Below are 19,016 nucleotides of genomic sequence, written 5' to 3' on the forward strand. Positions count from 1 at the left end.
GACAGTCCAAGGTATCCAAGACTTCCATGCAATGCTGATAAATTTGACTCACAAACCATGGAAGACATGCAGACCAGCTAAAATGGGACTGTACACTTCTGGTTAGGCACCCAAATCCCATTTGATAGTTGCTTGAAGACCAATTTTAAAGAACCTCCTATCAAGAGAAGCCCACTGGCTTATTGCAGATTACAATGCAATCTGTCCAAACAGAGCTCTGTTACATGACAAAAGTGATGGCAACCGGAGACAGCTATCGTCTCTGGGAACTCTACTCTACACATACTCTGCTCCTTGGCTAATTATGTCAAACCCAACAGAATCACAGAATGACTGAGAACAGGAGGGGCCTCTGGAGGTCATCCTGTCCAGCCTCTCCTGCCCTAGGAGGGTCCATTAGCCGGCTGTCCACTACTGTATCCAAACAGCTCTTGAATATTTCAAAGGAGGGAGACTCCACAACTTCCTGGGCAACCTGTGGCAGTGCTTGATTGCTCTATCACCTGCCCAGCTACTGAGTTGAGGTTGACTAGTCTGTAGTTCCCTGTCTTCTCCTCCTTACCCTTTCTGAAGATAGGAGTGACATTTGTAACCTCATAGATCAGGTCAGAGTCAGCCACCTCATGAAGCACTTACTTACCCTGATAGTGAATGTCCTTCCTCCAACTCTGTCCCGGGCCTCAAGAACCACCACATTGATGCCAGACTCAGACAGCAGTTTGGCAGCTGACAAACCTACCAGAAAAAGAGAAAGAGTGCTTTGAAGAAACTGGCAGCAATCAGCCACATTACTGGTCAAAAATGGAACCAAATCTTCAAGGTCAGATATCTTAATGCTGTTTTCAAAAATTCCAGAGAGAAATGAGAAACTTTCCATTGTGTCTTGCCACAGAAATCATGCAGCTGTTGCTAAGTTCATATTATAACCATCTCCATAAGTTGCATTCACATAATGAAGTTTCCTTGTTCAGATTACCATCCTGGCATTTTAAAAGCAGTATAATCTCAGCTAAGGGATGTACATCTTATCCCTCATTTGTACAGTCCACAGAAATGCAGAACCCACCTTATGGGGCTTGCAATGTTAAAGTGACAGAAATAATAATATACTAAATAGACATGTTCCAGCAAGGTAGGCTTCCAAGTTATTGTCTCACTCATCAACTCCACTCTATTGTTGTCTACCGTCCTTATTCACACGCAGAAATAAAGTCTAATTTGCTGTCAATATTCATTTTGAGCCATGGAGTTTGACCATGGCAATCAAAGCCGCTGTATGTAGATACTTTATAAAAGGAATTATCATCTCAGTAGAAATAGTCTAATTATGAGACTTTGTGATGGAGGCACTAGAGACAACTGAAAATTCAATAGGACAGGAGTCCTCTTTTCTTTTGACAGATGTGAGCTGAAATTGTAAAAAGCAATCTTTGGGTGGTGAAATCAGATTATCCCATTGCCCTGCAGGCCATTTTGGCACTGAAGCATAGCTTCTTTGGAGTTGGTTCCCCTCCTTAAGTACACAAAAGCCAGCCTTATTGATCAGAAGTTCCAAGATACCCTGCAGCAAGGAATAATATTATGTGCATGTTTATTATACTATCTCAAAATGTGATTAAAAGCAACTGTTTGAGAGCCTACAAAGAATGTAAATCTGAAAAGGCCAGAGGAGAGGAATAATTCTGTGCACTGTTAAGTGTTCTCATTTATTCTGAGGACAAAACAGAATAGCCTGTAAACTTATGTGCACCATAATCTTTCAATAGGGAAGGGGAAACATCGTTCACTGGAAACTAGAACTGAGGAAGTTCAAATGTCTTACATTAACAAAAATTACACATACCATTTCCATACTTATCTAAAAATAACTTTACATTATTTAAACATATTCTTTCAGTTGCTGCTGCAACAGAAGTATACTTAATTCTTCCACCTGTTCAATATTCTAATTTTTTAAAATGCAAGTTATTTGTCAGTGGAGTGAATATCTTCCAAACTGATCTAATTCCTTTCAGTATTTTTTGATAATTTTTCCTGCAAAAAAGTCTACTTAGAACATTTTACAAAATTCAATACTTAATTCTTTAATCCTTTCAGTGATTGTGTTCTCTTCTTGCTCAACATAAACATAGAAACCACAATTTTATGTTAGAAACACAAACTGCAGTATTTTCTTACAAATATTTATATTTTCTTCAAAATATGTATATTTTTATAAGGAATAATGATTTTTCAAAACATACTGTGTTTTTTATCACCAAAAAAGTGTATTATTTCCTACATGCATAAAAGAAAAGGCCTAATTTCTTTATTTTGCATGAATGCCACTGGACATTTAGGCATGAGTGGGTAATTCTTTTCTAAGAAAGTTTACTGCAGATATACATGCCTTAAAAAATAAAAGCACAACACATTTGTATGTTATCCTATGGAACATGAAGCAGCAAAAATCTGTCCTAGGGCTGAAAAAAAAAAAAAAAGCATGCAAATCCTCAGTGCTTTAACCATTCATTTCATGCTGTGTACAATAGCATGTATATTCATGCCACAGCTGGTTAGGAAGAGTAAGAGTTGCACTGGACTGGGTTGGATGTTAACTTAATGCTGGTTTATAGCTTACTTATATGATATAGCCAAATAAAGAAGGAATACTTAAGGATGAAGAACATGATAATGTGACTACAGGTTCTTTAACCTGTTTGTGCTTTAAATTGTGCTTCTTGCACTCCAGCCTTACAGGTTTTCTGTTTCATTATTTTTAACCCAAGTGTCACCATAAACACGTCAGAGCTACACAGACTGGGAAAAGGCAAGAGATATGTCCTGACAGTGATGGCTTACTGGCAACCAGGAAAGGGATCGACTCAGAAATAAAAACAATGCAAAATATGTTGATTAAAGTTTGCTACTATGCACTTACTCGTTTAAAGCACAGAAGCAATTTTCTTTCAAAATAAAGGACAAGCCACAACATACCCATGTGGGTGGATCTCTGTGAATTTGTCTATTGAATCCAACACTTTAGCTCCATCCTGGTGTGACCCACAGGCACCAGACACAGGCGCTTCCACAGGTATGTCTTAAGCATTCCACAGCTCATGAAGCCTACATGATTTTGATACACAATTAACCTCTAAATAGATTGCACATTTTCCCTTTACCTCCTCCGTAACTTGAATTTTCAAGACTTACATTGCTGTTCAAGTACCCTCTACAGGACTGGACACCAAAGAATGACCATTTACTTCTATTTGTTTGATGGGATGAAAATGAGAGGGGGGAAGGAACAAGACCATCTCTTTTCCAGCTCCTTGCACCATTTCTGCCTGCTCATCTCCCCTCAGGCCCATGAAGCTTGCTTCTCACCTCCTCTTCAACACATCTGCTCCCTCCCTAGAGGATATCACACATCTTCCAGGAGCTGCCAAAGGGGAGGGCAGGACCTTCACCCCACAAGGCTCTCCCGCCAGTCGAGCACTGCTCTAGAGCTATGCCCTCTGCTGCTCCTGGGCTCTGACACCAGCCACAGTGTCCTGGGATATTGCAGATATCCCGAGTCCTGTAAGCATGCCAGACCAGGCCAAAGTAAGCATTGGGCTGCAACCTCAGGCCAAAACCTAGACTCAGGCAAGGTATTTTAAAACACACCTGCATGTATGCCTGTATGACAGCAGCACAGACACAGCTGAGACAGCCAAGGCCACTGCTGTGCCCCATTGCCACATCTACCTCTTCCAAAGTTAGCCTGGGGATAAAGCTGCAAACAACCCCAAATCACTAGCCACACTCCTTCCAGAGATCACTCTAATTCTATGAACTAGAAATACACTACTTGTCTCAGAAAGATGAAAGGAGCCTGCCAAAGCCATGTTTCATTTGAAGTATCTGGCTGTAGAAATTCACTTGTTATTAGATAAGAACAAACAAGGTGGGATGACTTGTACATCCTCCACAAGGGTTTCTATGGCAATTTCACACTCAGCTCCCCCTGCCTGAAGACACAGCACAGGAAAGCTCTATTCCTATTGATTTTGCAGCTCTGTTAAGGATTCAGAATTGCTGCTGCCACAGATGATACTGCTGCTGCTTCCGTTTCAGAAAATTGTCATAATCCTATCAAGCAAACCAGTTTCAAGTGCATCAAAACACTGGTTATACATTAAAAAACCTCACAAAAAAAAGTCCAACACAAAACCCCCACAAAACCAAAGAACAACAACAGCAACAAAAAAAAACCCAAAAGACCCCTAAAATGAATTTATGCTAATCTGCAGACTACAGGACATACACGAGGGCTGAAACACAGAGATGCTGAGCAATACTGAATTTTGCATGTAGCCTAAAGGAAAATACAACAAAGAATGTCTCTACCTCATAGGAGAGAAAGCTTCAACTCTGCAGGTAGTGCACAACAATGGAACTTAAGAGACCCGATCTTGATTCCCAGCTGAGCCCTGCAATGTGGGAAATGTTTCCCCATTTTGTAGGGAAGCATTTATAAGGGCAGTGTTTAAGAGAACAACTCCAAGTTGCCTTATCTCTGGGGTTCACAGAGAGCATATGAGCAGATACAAGTTCTACAGCACAAATGGTGGGAGTACTTAAAAGTTACTTTATTGGAAATGTGATAGTTACGTAGTAATTAGTATAGTAATTCTACTTCTCAAAATCTAGGCTCCCTAAATTCACAACCCCAAACAGATTCACTGATACACCATGTTTGGAAGCAAAGATGACCAGCACCTTTTCCAGACACAACACTTCTTATGTGATCTAATGCTGAACATCTCCAAAACATGCAAGGGCAGTACCCAGACAGCATTATGACGGGCAATGAAGGGAAGTGATGATGGTCTTATACATAAACCTTTTAACCTTTCAAACTGAGGCCACTGTGTTGGTGCCATATTGAGCACATCAAAACAAAGATAGAGGAAGTTATGTTAGTATTGAGAAGGTGACTATCTGCTGGTTTTCTGGATGCATTGTTTCCCTATTTGCTAGCTTCTTCGACAAAGTGCATTTGCATTTTATGGATCCACTATTGGGCTGAAAGTTTACCAAAACCAAGCTAAGACTTCATACATTCAAAAAATCCTTCTTAATCTACCCTGTGGCACATGGAGTGGGATAGTTACATTGTGTGAAAGATGACTAAGCACTGGTCACTGCTAGTCACACTGCTAGTGTTCTAGCAGACTAATTCAGTAACATACAAAAAAAAAATCTTTCCAGAAAATCCCTACATTTTTCTGAACTTAGAGTAATAATTATTTTGCTCATTATTCTAATACGCACCAGTAAAGTAAGACAATTTTCAATATATCCTCATTAATCTTCCACTGTAACAGCATGCTCATATATTCATCCATGACCTAGATCAAGGGATAGAGTGTACCCTCAGCAAGTTTGCTGGTCACACAAAACTGGGATGGGTGGCTGACATGCCAGAAGGCTGTGCTGCCACTTAGTATGACCTGGACATGCTGGAAAGTTGGGAAGAGAAAAACCTTATGAAATTCAACAAGGGCAAGTGTAGGGTACTGCACCCTGGGAGGAATAACCCCATGTACCAGTACAGGTTGATGGCTGACCTGCTAGAAAGCAGCTCAGTGGAATAAGACCTGGGAGTCATGGTGGACAAGATGCTAACCATGAGCCAGCAATGTGCCCTTGTGGCCAAGGCAGCCAATGGCATCCTGGGGTGCATTAAAAAGAGTATGGCCAACAAGTAGAGGGAGGACATCCTCCCCCTCTACTCTGCCCTGGTGAGACTGCATCTGGAGTACTGTGTCTAGTTCTGGATTCCACAGTTCAAGAACAGGGAACCCCTGGAAAGGGTACAGCAAAGGGCTACAAAGATGTTTAGGAGACTAGAACATCTCTCTTGTGAGGAAAGATTGAGGTCTTTTCAGTTTGGAGAAGAGTAGATTGTGGGGGGATCTTATCAGTGCTTGTAAATCAAGGTGGGTGTCAGAAGGATGAGGATGGTCTTTTTTCAGTGGTGCCCTGTGATAGGACAAGAGGTAACAGGCACAGACATGAACATCGGAAGTTCCATATTGACATGAGGAGGAACTTCTTTACTTTGAGGGTGACAGAGCACTGTAACAGGCTGCCCTGAAAGGCTGTGAAGTCTCCTTCTCTGGAGGTACTCAAAACCTGCCTGGGCACGATCCTGTGCAACCTGCTCCAGGTAAACTTGCTCAGGCATGTGGGTTGGCGTAGATGATCTCCAGAGGTCCCTTCCAACCCCTAACATTCTGGGATTCTGTAATGCTGTGATTATTTTTACTGTTTCACTGATGGAAAACCTAACCTTTTCCAAACACAATTACATAATTAAATCTGGCAATGGCCACCTTAGAAACAGCTTTTGTTATTCAGCTAGAAGTCTCTTTGCCAAGTAAACATGAACCTGTCAATAAGAGCTGCAAAACATTTCTGTCATGACCATAGGGTAAAATCTCCCTTCCCAACCTCTTTCTTCTTCTCTACCCCCCTTCCCTGATTATTTTTTTCCATTGGAATTTTTGCACACAGCATGTTTTTTAGATAAATTAAAAAACATGTACTCAGTTACATCAGACTGATCAGAGGAATCACTAATGGGCACCAATATATATAAGGCTAAGAATGAAAGAACTGTTTTCTTTCACAAATTAAGGATTAAGATTTAAAATTGCCGCTTTTAAAATAAATAAATTACAGCCCCTTAAATTTGCACAAAACAGCAGGAATACGCATTACATTAGTTTCCTTTTCAATGTTGTCTAATAGCCTAGTATCACTAACTTTCTCATTATCACAAACTGTATTTTAGCTTCCTATACATTTTTTCCACAATACTTGTAAAATACTTGATACTAGGGATGAGGTTGCATTTATTTATTTTGTAGTTTTCTGGCAAATGTTTAATTTCTTTTTGATAAATTCTTTTTTTTTTCCTCCTGTAGCAAAAACAATCCAGTGGATTCAGTAAAGATTTTAACCAAAAGAGAATATATATATTTTCTATTACAGAGTACATTGTCTAACTGAGACCAAGCCACTCTAACTGGTTTCAGTGGTGCTACTATCTGAGTTCTTTAAACAGATGGAAACCTTGTTCTCAAGGGTATAAAGACAGTTTCTCATGGACAGTGTTAACAGAAACACAGTGGGCAGGAAGAGGGAATTGTACCCTGAGGGTGAATTCACTCTTCTATACCCACTCACTGGGATTTTAAAGTCCAAAGCCCATTGCAGTAAACAAGTCTTCACCAGAATGACTCTCCTCCTCCGCCAAGAAGGCGGCAGAAAAAAGTTAACTAGTATAAGCATGGGGTAAGAATTGGAGCATCCTCTTTCTCCTTACATATTAAAATGAGTAGCACCAGTTAAAATGATGATGGTTTCATTCTGCCTCATTTATGGACACATCTAAGGCAATCATATATGTTGTTTAACTATTGATAATTGTTTTAATCAGTATGCAGAATAAATTCCTGTCAATGAAACAGTGACCTTCAGCTAACTAGCATGTGAAAATATGTTGGTGCAAAAGTATGACCAACGTCATTACCACAAATATCAAGAAAGTAAGCTTTTGTATTCCCAGGAAAGACATAATGCCTGTCCCATGCCAGTTTTGGTTATGCAGGATATTTAGAGATCTGTCCTAACTACCTGGCTATTTCCTTTGCTCATTGGAGTAAATAACAGTCTTAAGACTTCAGAGCTACCTAGCAGGAATGCTCTTTCCTACCTTTCAACCCTGAGGCATGGTGCACAATCAAGGACAAACCGCAGGTTTACAGTACTCTCTTAGGAGATATGAATTTGACAACCAATGAATCACACTGGTGTACATTTTACTTTTGCCAGAAATTAAGTCTGACACATTCTTCATTCAGGAGCAGAACCAGCTGTGACTCAGGTTACCCCGGAGTTAGACAAAGTTCTGAAATTAGGCGTTTGCCATAGAAAACTGCATGAAGAATATGATGAAAGATAAAGAAAATAATATTTCTACATCTGGATACATAATGAATAAATCACAATCATATTTTGGCCAAAACTAAAGAGCTAGCACTAAGCATAACACAAAGGAGTGTCTTAACCAAAACTCATGTCCCAAGTCATAAGGTTTTGCACTTTTAGTAGCAAAACATCAGAATACTTTATGAAGAAGGTGGCAAATGGACACTTCTTTCTTATTTGCCACTATCATATAAAACATTTGTTGCACTTTATAAGAGGGTCTGATCGTTTTGTTCCTGCTGTGAGTTTCTCATAATGATAGATGGCTTGCTAGCAGTACATGGGGAACCGAGAGCTCTGTGAAATACTGCAATTTATTTCTGCATCCTGCAAAAATGGCTCTTTGGAATTTCTGGTACCAAGTGACAATATTACCACCAATTATCAGCTTTCCTGTTGGATCCAGAAAGAAAGCAGGAAGCAACTGGGTAGCTGGAGCCCAGCACAGTGCAGATGTCATAAGTACAGGATACATTTTAAGAACCAGCTATTGCACTCCTAGAGGTCAAATTTTGGGTAAATTTAGAAGTAATAGTAGAAAAAATCTACTTCAAACTACTCCAGATTTACACAGATGGGACTGCTTGTATCTTTAACTAGTAACTGTGTATTTGCCAGTTTATCTGACACTACCACCCACCAGCAGCCTGGCATGCTGTCAAAACAAACAGAGCAGTGTACAACAGAAGTTGTGTTGCCATTATAACAAGTAAGGAAAATCTGCATTTCCTCATTATTCAGTCTTTTGCTCAGAGACCACAGCTAATGCGTAGGTAGCGATAAGGTTATTGATCACACACTGTGGAGCAGGAGATGCCAACACATAGCACTCTTCTGCAGAGAAAGAAAGGGAAAAGCCTTAATAGGGTGTATCATATGTTTTACTTCATTATAAAGACTGATTGCTACTATTTTTACATCCCAGCTTCTCCTATAATTTGTGACTCTTGGCCTCCTCTGTAAGTGAAATAGAAAACCATGCTGTTTATTGCATGCAGCTAGAAAATGTGTCCATTCCATCTGGCCATGAGATCTCCTTGTTTCTAGCTAACAAAAAATGTGGTTTTCTTTGGAAATAAGAACTATCTATGCCAAATTGCAAGCTTCAATTACAGCTGTGTTTCCCTTGTGCTTTGTTCTTGTAACACAATGTGCTGAAAATTCTTCCAAAATACATTTGCATAAAGATTCCCTTGGACTTGACTGCTTCTGGACATACTTCCTTGTATTTGGCCTGTTTCTGGTTTGCATTATAATGGCAAACATTCTTAACTTTTCATGCCTTCATTTGATAAACTGGGCTTCCAGTCTTCAAAATTCACATGTAAGGTGAGACTGTCACACAAATATACCCCAAACTTTTTTTCCCCAAAAAAAATGTTGACCTATTTAAGCTTGGATTTTCAGGGTGTGTTTTTCCAGCTGATTCTTTTCTGCTGGAAAATCTTGGTCAAAACTGGCTGGCTATTTCTAAACCTGTAATTAAAAAGCCTTCTTTGATTTTGAAAGCTTGTGGCTTTTTTTATTCCTGTGTTGGAAGTTCTAGCAGCAACTTGAAATTTGGCAAGGAGGTAGCCTTTGAGTCCACGTAACACATTTTGTTATCCATGTGAAAGTATGTCCCAATAAGGTCAGGAAATTTTGAAAAATGACAGGTCACACTTAGGCAGCAGCCACTTTCTGGATCCAGAAAGCTCAAATATCTGAGGCTTCTGTCAAAACTCTCCAACCACTTAATGCTGTCCAGTCATTAACGAGCAGTCCACAAGAAGTAACTGAGTATTCTGGACCTCCTTACAATCCACCTTGTATCTCAGAGCAACTGTGCATGCTAGAGCATCCTAGGGCTATGGGGCCAGAATATGAATTTGCCTGTAACTGTGGCTTTAGCTTGTGGAGCACATGTTGGGGCTGGGATGGGGACAATGTGTCAGGAGAAGTATGGCAGTGACTCGCTGCATAAAAGGGATAACTTCTGGAAGCCATTAATACAGTAGTTCATCCACACAGAGGACAATACTCTAGTAGTCCTTAACTAGTGTAGCCCCTTCAACCAGGTAGCAGAGGAGTCTCTGATGGGATGTTGGGGTTATGATCCTGGTGATTAATCAGAGACACATCCATTGCACATACTGTGCTGTCAGCTTGCTGTGTTTAACAAAGAAGGGAAAGACATAGCCTAAAAAAAATGCACAAGCAAAAGGTCAGAATCAACCCAAACCAGAACCCCTTCTTCAGTTCAGTAGAAAACCATATAAGTAGAAAATAGGAGCAATAATCAAGGCATATAAATAAGAACTCCCTGTGTGCATGGGGAAAGTCTTTAACTTTAGGCATCAATTAAATATGCTTGAGTATAAAATGTCATAATTAATATTATCTGCATCAGAGGGGACATAAACCATTAAGAATGATACAAACATGTGCCTGGGGCCTTTCCTGGCCACCATCCACATTTTTAACATGCACGCCCATGTGAAAAGATTAATCTAGCCCAAGCTCTGCAGCTCCCTCTCTGTCGGGTTCCAAACAAACTTGCTGATGCAGTCTGAACATTTCAAATATGATTCAATGGGATATAGCAGGAAAATCTCAGCAGTGGAGGCTACCAGAGCTGAGTTTGTCTTCCAAGAGCTTCCCTGCTGTGAAGCAGTTTGCAGAAGCTCCCTCCATTCCTAGATTGCAGCTTCCTACAGGAAGAGTCAATTTTGTGTACCTGTGAATGACCAAGTACAGAAACATGTATACAGAGGACAGGAGCATGGACAAGAAGAGTGCCTTAGGTTGTCCAGAAACTGGCTCTCAAGACCATGCTTCATGTTGAGGAAGAGATATCTCCAAACCTGACAGTCAAGATTTTAGCTTCATTTTACAAACTTTGCACAAATAATTTAAAAAGCCACAATCTCACTGCTGAGAAGCTCACACTTAATGCAGCAGGCAGCTTGCTTATACCTGATACACACTTCATGTATTTCTAGTAAACAGCCAGCTTATCCTAAAGATTCCTCTCCTTTCTTGCAAGCAGCAGGTAGTGACTATTTCAGATACAGCAGGAGAAAAGACAGCAATCTTATCAGACAAGGTAATTGCAAATATATCTTCAGAGAAATAAGCAGCAGCAAGTCAAGAACGGAGTCAGAGAGATGTAGAGAGTGAAATCCTGTCTGTTCTGGAGCATGTTTTATTATTTGTCTCAATAAAGCCAAAATTCTGTAAGCAAATTACTTAATTTTTAAGACCAGAAAGCAGCACTATCTAAGCTCTTACAGAACTGAGGTGTGGGTACATTGGTACAGGAAAGGTAGTGACAGAGAAGCTGGGTGAACAGCAAAACAAACCAAGAGCTGATAGGAATTACAAAGATGGATTAATTATGAAATAAAGCATGTGTTACTTATTTTTCTAAGGCTGCTTTCTTAAATCAAAGTCTGTTCTAACAGACAGACACTACTTTCTATGCCACTGGCATGACAATGATTTACACTGGCAAGAGAAATATTCCTGCACCCCAAGACTGCTGTGACATGTTTATTTGTCTTCTTAATACCACCAACAAATTTCCAGGGATGGTAACACCTTGAAATTTCCTGCTTGGCTCCATTTCAGACTCCCCACCAGACTTTGATCTAAAGTGTAAGTGTTCTGAAGTAACCTTCTGATTCTTGTACTAGTGAGGCAAGTTACCACTTAGAAATGCTCAATACATTTTCCAAAACATGGATACAGGTTGGAAAGCTGGAGGAGCAAGGTACTCTCAAGGGAAGAAGAGCTTCCCAGAGCCCTAAAAACCATATTAAGATCATGTCACCATCAGCTGCACCCAGTATGGACAGTAATTCCCTGAAGTGCACCCTGTGCAATACAGAAAGTGTAAGGATGAAGATCAATGACTCGTGTTAGCAGGAAAATATATAGGCATCTGGTCAAACTAAAAAGCAAGCAAATCTAAGTCCAAAGTCTTTATTTCTGTTCAGTGATACTACAGATTATTTACATAATTACATTGTCACAAGCAATTATTTAAACAGTTACTGTTGTTTTAGCAAATTAAATAATGTAAGTAAATAAACAATTTGCTGTTTCCTGCATGAATTTGCTGCAGATGAAAGAAGGAAAGCCTCTGACTCCTTCTCAATTCTAAAAAAACTAATTTTACCTACAAGAGCAATGGTTACAGTATCACTGAAGGCACTCAGTCACATAACTCACCTCTTCTGAATCATTAGTGAAGTAAAGACTCCCTGGAAACTAACACCTGGCCAAAGATGCTAACATTGTATCCGGTTTGTCCATCAGATAGATGCTGATTTTCTCCAGCACTGCAACATTCTCACCTTAGGTACCATCATCATACTCAAGCATATTAAACTGATGCCTGAACACGCAGACACGACTTCCTATGCCACTGGCATGACATAAGGATTTATCTTTTTGTTTGTTGGGAGGATTAGGGGCCACAATGCACTTGCTACTGCTAAAGGAGGTATAGAGATTATTTTGAGAAGTATTTGCTAGTAGAGTATGAGGAGTCCATCACAGCAGGGGAATTTGGCTGTTTGTAGTAGAGCTCTTCTCATAATACCAAAATCCAACCTGTTTTTACATATATTCCCAGATGTATTTCTGCAGTATTTACCAAAATAATACAATTGCCAGCACTGCAAGAGCTGCCTAAAAAAGACACAACTTCAAAATCCCGTCTTTTTGGGATGCAAAACCCCCAGCCTTTATCCCTGCGTTCTCCTGCACCTGGAGGCATCATAAAGTCAGTTTTCCTACAGCCTCGTCTATGAGTACGAAGTACAAACCAATCCAAGAAGAAGTAAATACGTTTTAAAAACAGCGACCTGGCCCGTTCTTCCCTTTCCCGCCCCCCTCCCCCCCCAGTGTATCTGAAGCCGCTGGAGACCTGAAACACTTAATACCCTCACCCAAGGCTTAAGGTCAGCCGTGGGGACGAGCCAGCAGCCCCGGCCCCGCCGCTCCCAGTCCCCGCGCTGCCTGACCAGGCGCACCCGAGCCCCCGCACCAGCGTCCCTCGCCCCCCGCCGCGCAGGACGGACTCCGGGACCGCTCCTGGGGTGATGCTCCGGAGAAGGCGGCGCTGCCCCCCAGGGACCCACCTGAGATGCCGCCCCCGACCACGACCACGTCGCATTTCTCGGCCATGTCGCTGTCCCTAGCCCCGGCCAATGCCGCCCTCCCTCTGGCGGCTGCTCGGCTCGGCTCGTCCCCGGCCCGGAGGGGGCGGACAGGACCGTCCGTCCCGCCCGCCCCGTCCCCGCTCCTGGGCGGGCTCCGCGCCGCTGCCGCCAATGGGCGTCGTCTGGGAGCGGGGCCTATTGTAGCCACCCCCCTCCGGTGCTCGTCCCTCCAGCCCAGCCAGACCCGGCGCTGCGGTGCGAGGGGTGCGGGGCCGCGGGGAGCGCGGTGCCAGGAGCTGCCTCCGGGTAAACGTTTGGCCTGAGCCTGCCTCGGTACCGGCTCGGTTCCGCACCAGCCCGTGCCAGGTGCACCGGAAAGGCTGGAGGCAGATGGGGGCCAGCGTGCCTGCTGCAGGGTGCAACAGCTCTGGCAGCCCGCACTCGCTAGGTCCTTTTTATTTACTAAAATGTAAGAAAGTGTGCTAGCAGGCGGTGTGGGCTAGGAGGAGAGCCGTGGAGCCACAGCTACATGTTACAGCAGTACCCCAGCCTCGCCTTGTCCAGGACTCCAATAGAATCATAGAATCCTAGGGGTTGGAAGGGACCTCGAAAGATCTAGTCCAACCCCCCTGCCAGAGCAGGGTCACCCAGAGCACATCACACAAGAAGGCGTCCAGGCGGGTTTTGAATGTCTCCAGTGAAGGAGACTCCACAACCTCTCTGGGCAGCCTGTTCCAGTGCTCTGTCACTCTCACAGTAAAAAAAACCTTTTGATATTCACCTTAAACCTCCTATGCTCCAATATCCATTACTCCTTGTCCTATCACTGGTCATCACTGAAAAAAGCTTAACTCCATCTTCTTGACACTCACCCTTTACATATTTGTAAACATTGATGAGGTCACCCCTCAGTCTCCTTTTCTCCAAACTAAAGAGACCCAGCTCCCTCAGCCTTTCCTCATAAGGGAGATGTTCCACTCCCTTCATCATCTTTGTGGCTCTGCGCTGGACTCTTTCAAGCAGTTCCCTGTCCTTCCTGAACCAGATGTCGCAAGCCGGTACCGGGGGGCTACCGGCTGTCAGGATACTTTTGCGACTCCCCCTCCCGATGTGGAGGGGTTTGTGAATGAGCCCGAGGGTCACACGCGGCGCTGCCTCTCACGGAGCAACGGCCGCCTCGGGACCGTATTTCAGGGTGGTAGCTAGAAAGCACCGCCCCCCCCCAAGCTCAGAAATTGCCTCTAAAGCCAAGATTTACTCCACAAACTAATAGGTTTATTAAGAGTTAACACAAACCGATGGATGATGTTTAGGGACAATGCAGGTGTGAATGGCTACTAGGGATATCAATATGTATGTAGTGAGAAAGTGTCCTTTAGGGAGGCAATGCAAAGGTGCTTTTTAAGGGAGAGGATTAAGGACCAAAGGGAGGAGGGGAGGAAGGAAGGAAACAAACCCGACGCCGGTCCTCCTTAAGAGGTCTATGTGCGAGTGTGAGGAAAGGAATGTGTGTGTGTGTGTGTATTCAGGAGCACTGGCTCCAAAACTGGTGCTACCAGCAGGACTTTGGGTTTTTTGATCACAGTTTGATTCACAGGACACCAGGCCTGCTGACATTGGATAAGAAGACCCTGTCCCGCAGGGGAAAAAGGGTACTAGGGCAAGAGTTAGTGAGGCTCATTGATAGGGCTTTAAACTAGGTTGGAATGTGGCAGGCGTTAACACCAGGCTTACTACAGCTGAGCTTAGAGGAGGTGTGCCCATGTCAGGGATGAAATTGATAATCCAGCTCAAGTGCATTTACACCAATGCACGCAGCATGGGAAGCAAACAGGAAGAGCTGGAAGCCCTTGTGCAGCAAGATAACTACAACCTAATTGCTGTCACAGAAACATGATGGAATGGAGCTCAGGTCCGGAATACTTCAATAGATGGTTACAAGCTCTTCAGAAGGGATAGGCAAGGAAAGAGAGCAGATTGGGCGGCTCTATACAGCAAGGAGTGCTTTGATTGTATAGAGCTCAATGACAACGTGGAGTGTTTATAGGTGAAGATGAGAGAGAAAGCAAATAAGGCAGATATCCTGTCTGCTACAGGGAGTCTGCTACAGACCACCCAATCAGGATGAGGAAGCACATGAAACATTTTTCAGGCAGCTGGCAGAAGTCTCAAAATCATCAGCCCTAGTTCTGGTGGGGGACTTTAACCTACCAGACATCTACTGGACTAATGACTCAGCCACAAGCAGGCAGGCTAGGAGGTTCCTCAAGTGTGTGGAAGACAGCTTCCTAACACTGCTGGTAAGCCAGCCTACAGGGAAAGTGCCTTACTGAACCTGCTGCTCACTAACAGGGAAGGAGAAGTGGGGGATGTGGAGGTCAGAGACCATCTTAGGCTTAGCAACCATGAAATAGTTAAATTCTCAATACTTAGTGAAATAAGGAGAGGGGTCATGAAAACCTCCACTATGGACTTCTGGAGGGCAGATTTCAGGCTGTTTAGAACACTGGTTAAGAGAGTCCCTTGGGAGTCAGTTCTGAGGGGCAAAGAGGTTCAGGAAGGCTGGAGGCTCTTCAAGAAGAAAGTCTTAAAAGCACAGGAGCAGCTGTCCCTGTGTGTCAGAAAACAAACTGTTGGGGAAGACAACTGGGCTGGCTGAACAGGGAGTTTTGCTGGGACTCCAGGAGAAAGAGAGTCTAGCACCTTTGGAAGGAAGGACAGGCAACTCAAGATGAGTACAGGGAGCTTGAGAGGACATACAGAGAGAAAATTAGAAAGGCAAAACCCAGCTGGACCTCAATCTGGCCACAACCATGAAGGACAATTAAAAAAGATTTTACAAATACAGTAACAGCAAAAAGACAACCAGGGAGACTCTCCATCCCTTATTGGATGAGGAGGGGAAAGTGGCCACCAAGGATGAGGAATCCTGGGTAACATGGGAAGTCCCAGATGGCTGGAGGCTTGCCAGTGTGGTGTCCATCTACAAGAAGGAGCCAAAGAAGGATCCTGGGAACTACAGGCCTGTCAGCATGACCTCAGTACCAGGGAAAATCCTAGAGATGCTCATCTTGAGTGCATTCACATGGCAAGTGCAGGACAGCCATGGGATCTGGCCCAGCCAGCATGGGTTCAGGAAAGGCAGGTCCTGCTTGACTAACCTGCTCTCCTTCTATAATCAGATGACCCACCTGGTGGATGAGGGAAGAGCTGTGGACGTTGTCTCTCTGGACTTTGGTAAGGCCTTTGACACCATCTCCCACAGCATTCTCACAGAGAAGCTGGTGGGTCATGGTGCAGACAGGTACGCTCTCTGCTGGCTAAAAAAACTGGCTGGCCAAGCCCAGGGAGTTGTAGTGAATGGGACTGGATCCAGCTGGTGGCCAGTCACCAGTGTTGTCCCCCAGAGCTCAGTTTTGGGTCCACTCTTGTTCAGTATCTTCATTAATAGACTAGAGGAGGGAATTGAGTGCTTCCTAAGTAAGTTTGCAGATGACACTAAGCTGGGAGGAAGTGTCAATTTGCTTGAGGGGAGGAAGGCTCTGCAGAGAGACCTGGACAGACTGAAACAAGGGGCCAAGACCCATCATGTGAGGTTTAACAAGACCAAGTGCCAGGTCCTGCACTTTGGTCGCAACAATCCCCTGCAAAGCTATGGGCTTGGGGTTGACTGGCTGGAAAGCTCCATGGTAGAGAAGGATCTGGGGGTGCCGGTTGACAGCCGACTTAACATGAGCCAGTAGTGTGCCCAGGTCACCAAGAAGGCCAACAGCATCCTGGCCTGTATCAGGAAGTGTGGCCAGCTGAAGTAGAGGTGATCATGCCCCTGTACTCAGCACTGGTGAGGCCACACCTTGAGTACTCTGTTCGGTTCCAGGCCCCTCGCTACAAGAAGGATGTGGAGTTGCTGGAGCGTGTCCAGAGAAGAGCTACCAAGCTGCTGACAGGTCCGTAGAATAAGACCTATGAGGAAAGGTTGAAGGAACTGGGATTGTTTAGTTCAAAGAGGAGGAGGCTGAGGGGAAGATGTCATTGCTCTCTACAACTACCTGAAGGGAGGTAGCAGATGGCCTCTTCTATCCGGTGAATAGCAACAGGACAAGAGGAAATGGCCTGAAGCTGCATCAGGCGAGGTCTAGAATGGATATTAGAAAAAATTTACCAAAAGAGTGCTTGGACAGTGGGACAGGCTGCCCAGGGAGCTGGTGGAGTCACCATCCCTGGAAGTACTTAAAAGAAAGATAGATACAGTGCTTAGAGACATGATTCAAGCACTGAACAAGTAGATCAGATTATGGTTGGGGGATTTAGGTTATGGTTGGACTTTATGATCTCCAAGGTCCCTTCCAACTAACATGATTCTATGATTTTACAATCCTGAAAAGAGAACCAAGGACCATTATTGGAATAACGTTACTGGGGACAGGGAGACAAAGTCTATGAAAGGCAGACTTGCAAAGCACCCAGAACAGCAAGCTCGTGAATGTATATTGGCACTGCATTCAATATATTTCAAGATGGAAAAGGGGACAAAGAACAAGGAGAAGCACGGTAGTTACGTAGTATTTTTTTAAACAATAAAAAACTGGTATATCAAGAGGCAGAGAAAAAAGGCAAATTATGAGGGGAAATTTTAAAGCAAAGTAAAAACAAGGCAATAGTTTGAACCAGAGAAAAAAAAAAGAACTAAGTAGGAATAGGTAGGATGGCAAGGTCCATCGCAAGGAGTGAAAGGATTGTCACTGCTAGATATAGAGAAGCTCCATGATGGATGAACAGTTGATGTTTCTCAACATATTTTTCAGAATATTATTATTTTACCAGCAACTGCAATACTCTCTCCTTAAGATTAAGTGCACAGAGAAGCATTGCATACATTCAAGAGTAATGAGCTGCCTCGTTATAGGTATGTGTTTCAGTACCCTTTAACAAATTATTCAAAGAAACTTAGATCGCATTCTCCCCATTTCACTTTTATAAAAGATGTCTCATACACACAGCAGGAAAATGCGTAAAAGGCCATTGAGAGAACATACATCACTTCTGAAAATTTACTGTCCAGCCAGAAGTTTGCCCTGATCCTCTCCACTGGGGACCAGTGTTTGATCCCTATTCCTCTGAGTAACTACTTCAGCAAGTAATTCCATTCAGCTAGTTAGAATCCCATTTGACTATGCTCCTGACTTAGGCTGCTCCTAGCAGCCTAAACTGTAGTTGGAGGATCTACAGGTCCCAGTTTTCCTTCCCAGAATTACAGCACATATACTACAACTAGAAGTCTTTCCTAAAATGTCATGAGACATTCTCCAGGTGTGATGCCAAAAATATATCCAGGACTCATTCATCCCTAATAAACAACAATTGAACTAATCACCTTCGGTGATTGTTAATACCACTGAATCAGAGGTTTAAGTTGCCATGCCAAGGAAATCCAAAAGAAAAAAGTTTAAAACATACCTTTGCCTTGTTATTACTGCATAAGATGTTCTCAGGCAAGGTCTACAAATCAAGCCCTACACTTCTGTTCCCCTTTTACTAACAATGAGAGATATCTCACACTGTTTTAGGCAGAGAAAAATACTTTTCTTATACTTACTTATCGCTCTGACCTATGTTGTTGCTGCTGCTGCTGCTGCTTGCACATCCAACACATATCCTCCAAGAACTCTTGCCAGAAAGATGTTACTTCTCCCAGCCCTCTGCTCTCTTTGCCAGGTATGGAAGCTTCCCCCCTCCTGAGCAGCTTAAGAAGGTGTGCTAATCACTTCACCTGCCCTGGCATCTGGGCAAAGCCCAATTACTAACAGTAGCTGGGTTCACAAGCAGGCTCGTGAAATTGTTACCAGG

General features: G+C 43.3%; 1 protein-coding gene across 2 annotated transcripts in view; it reads right to left on the reverse strand.

The window, feature by feature from the left end:
• LOC127388675 (amine oxidase [flavin-containing] A-like) overlaps positions 1–13,261 on the reverse strand; it is a 39,795-nt gene extending 26,534 nt beyond the window's left edge. For both annotated transcript variants that reach the window (XM_051628439.1, XM_051628434.1), the window contains exons 1-2: positions 13,149–13,261; positions 641–735 (exon numbers count right to left, since the gene is read on the reverse strand). In XM_051628439.1, the coding sequence (XP_051484399.1) occupies positions 641–735; positions 13,149–13,194 (141 nt within the window). In that variant the 5' untranslated portion in view covers positions 13,195–13,261. The remainder of the gene's footprint in view (positions 1–640; positions 736–13,148) is intronic.
• Positions 13,262–19,016: the final 5,755 nt, after the last annotated feature.

This window comes from Apus apus, chromosome 1, assembly GCF_020740795.1.
Source record: "Apus apus isolate bApuApu2 chromosome 1, bApuApu2.pri.cur, whole genome shotgun sequence".
Classification (NCBI taxonomy): Eukaryota; Metazoa; Chordata; class Aves; order Apodiformes; family Apodidae; genus Apus; species Apus apus.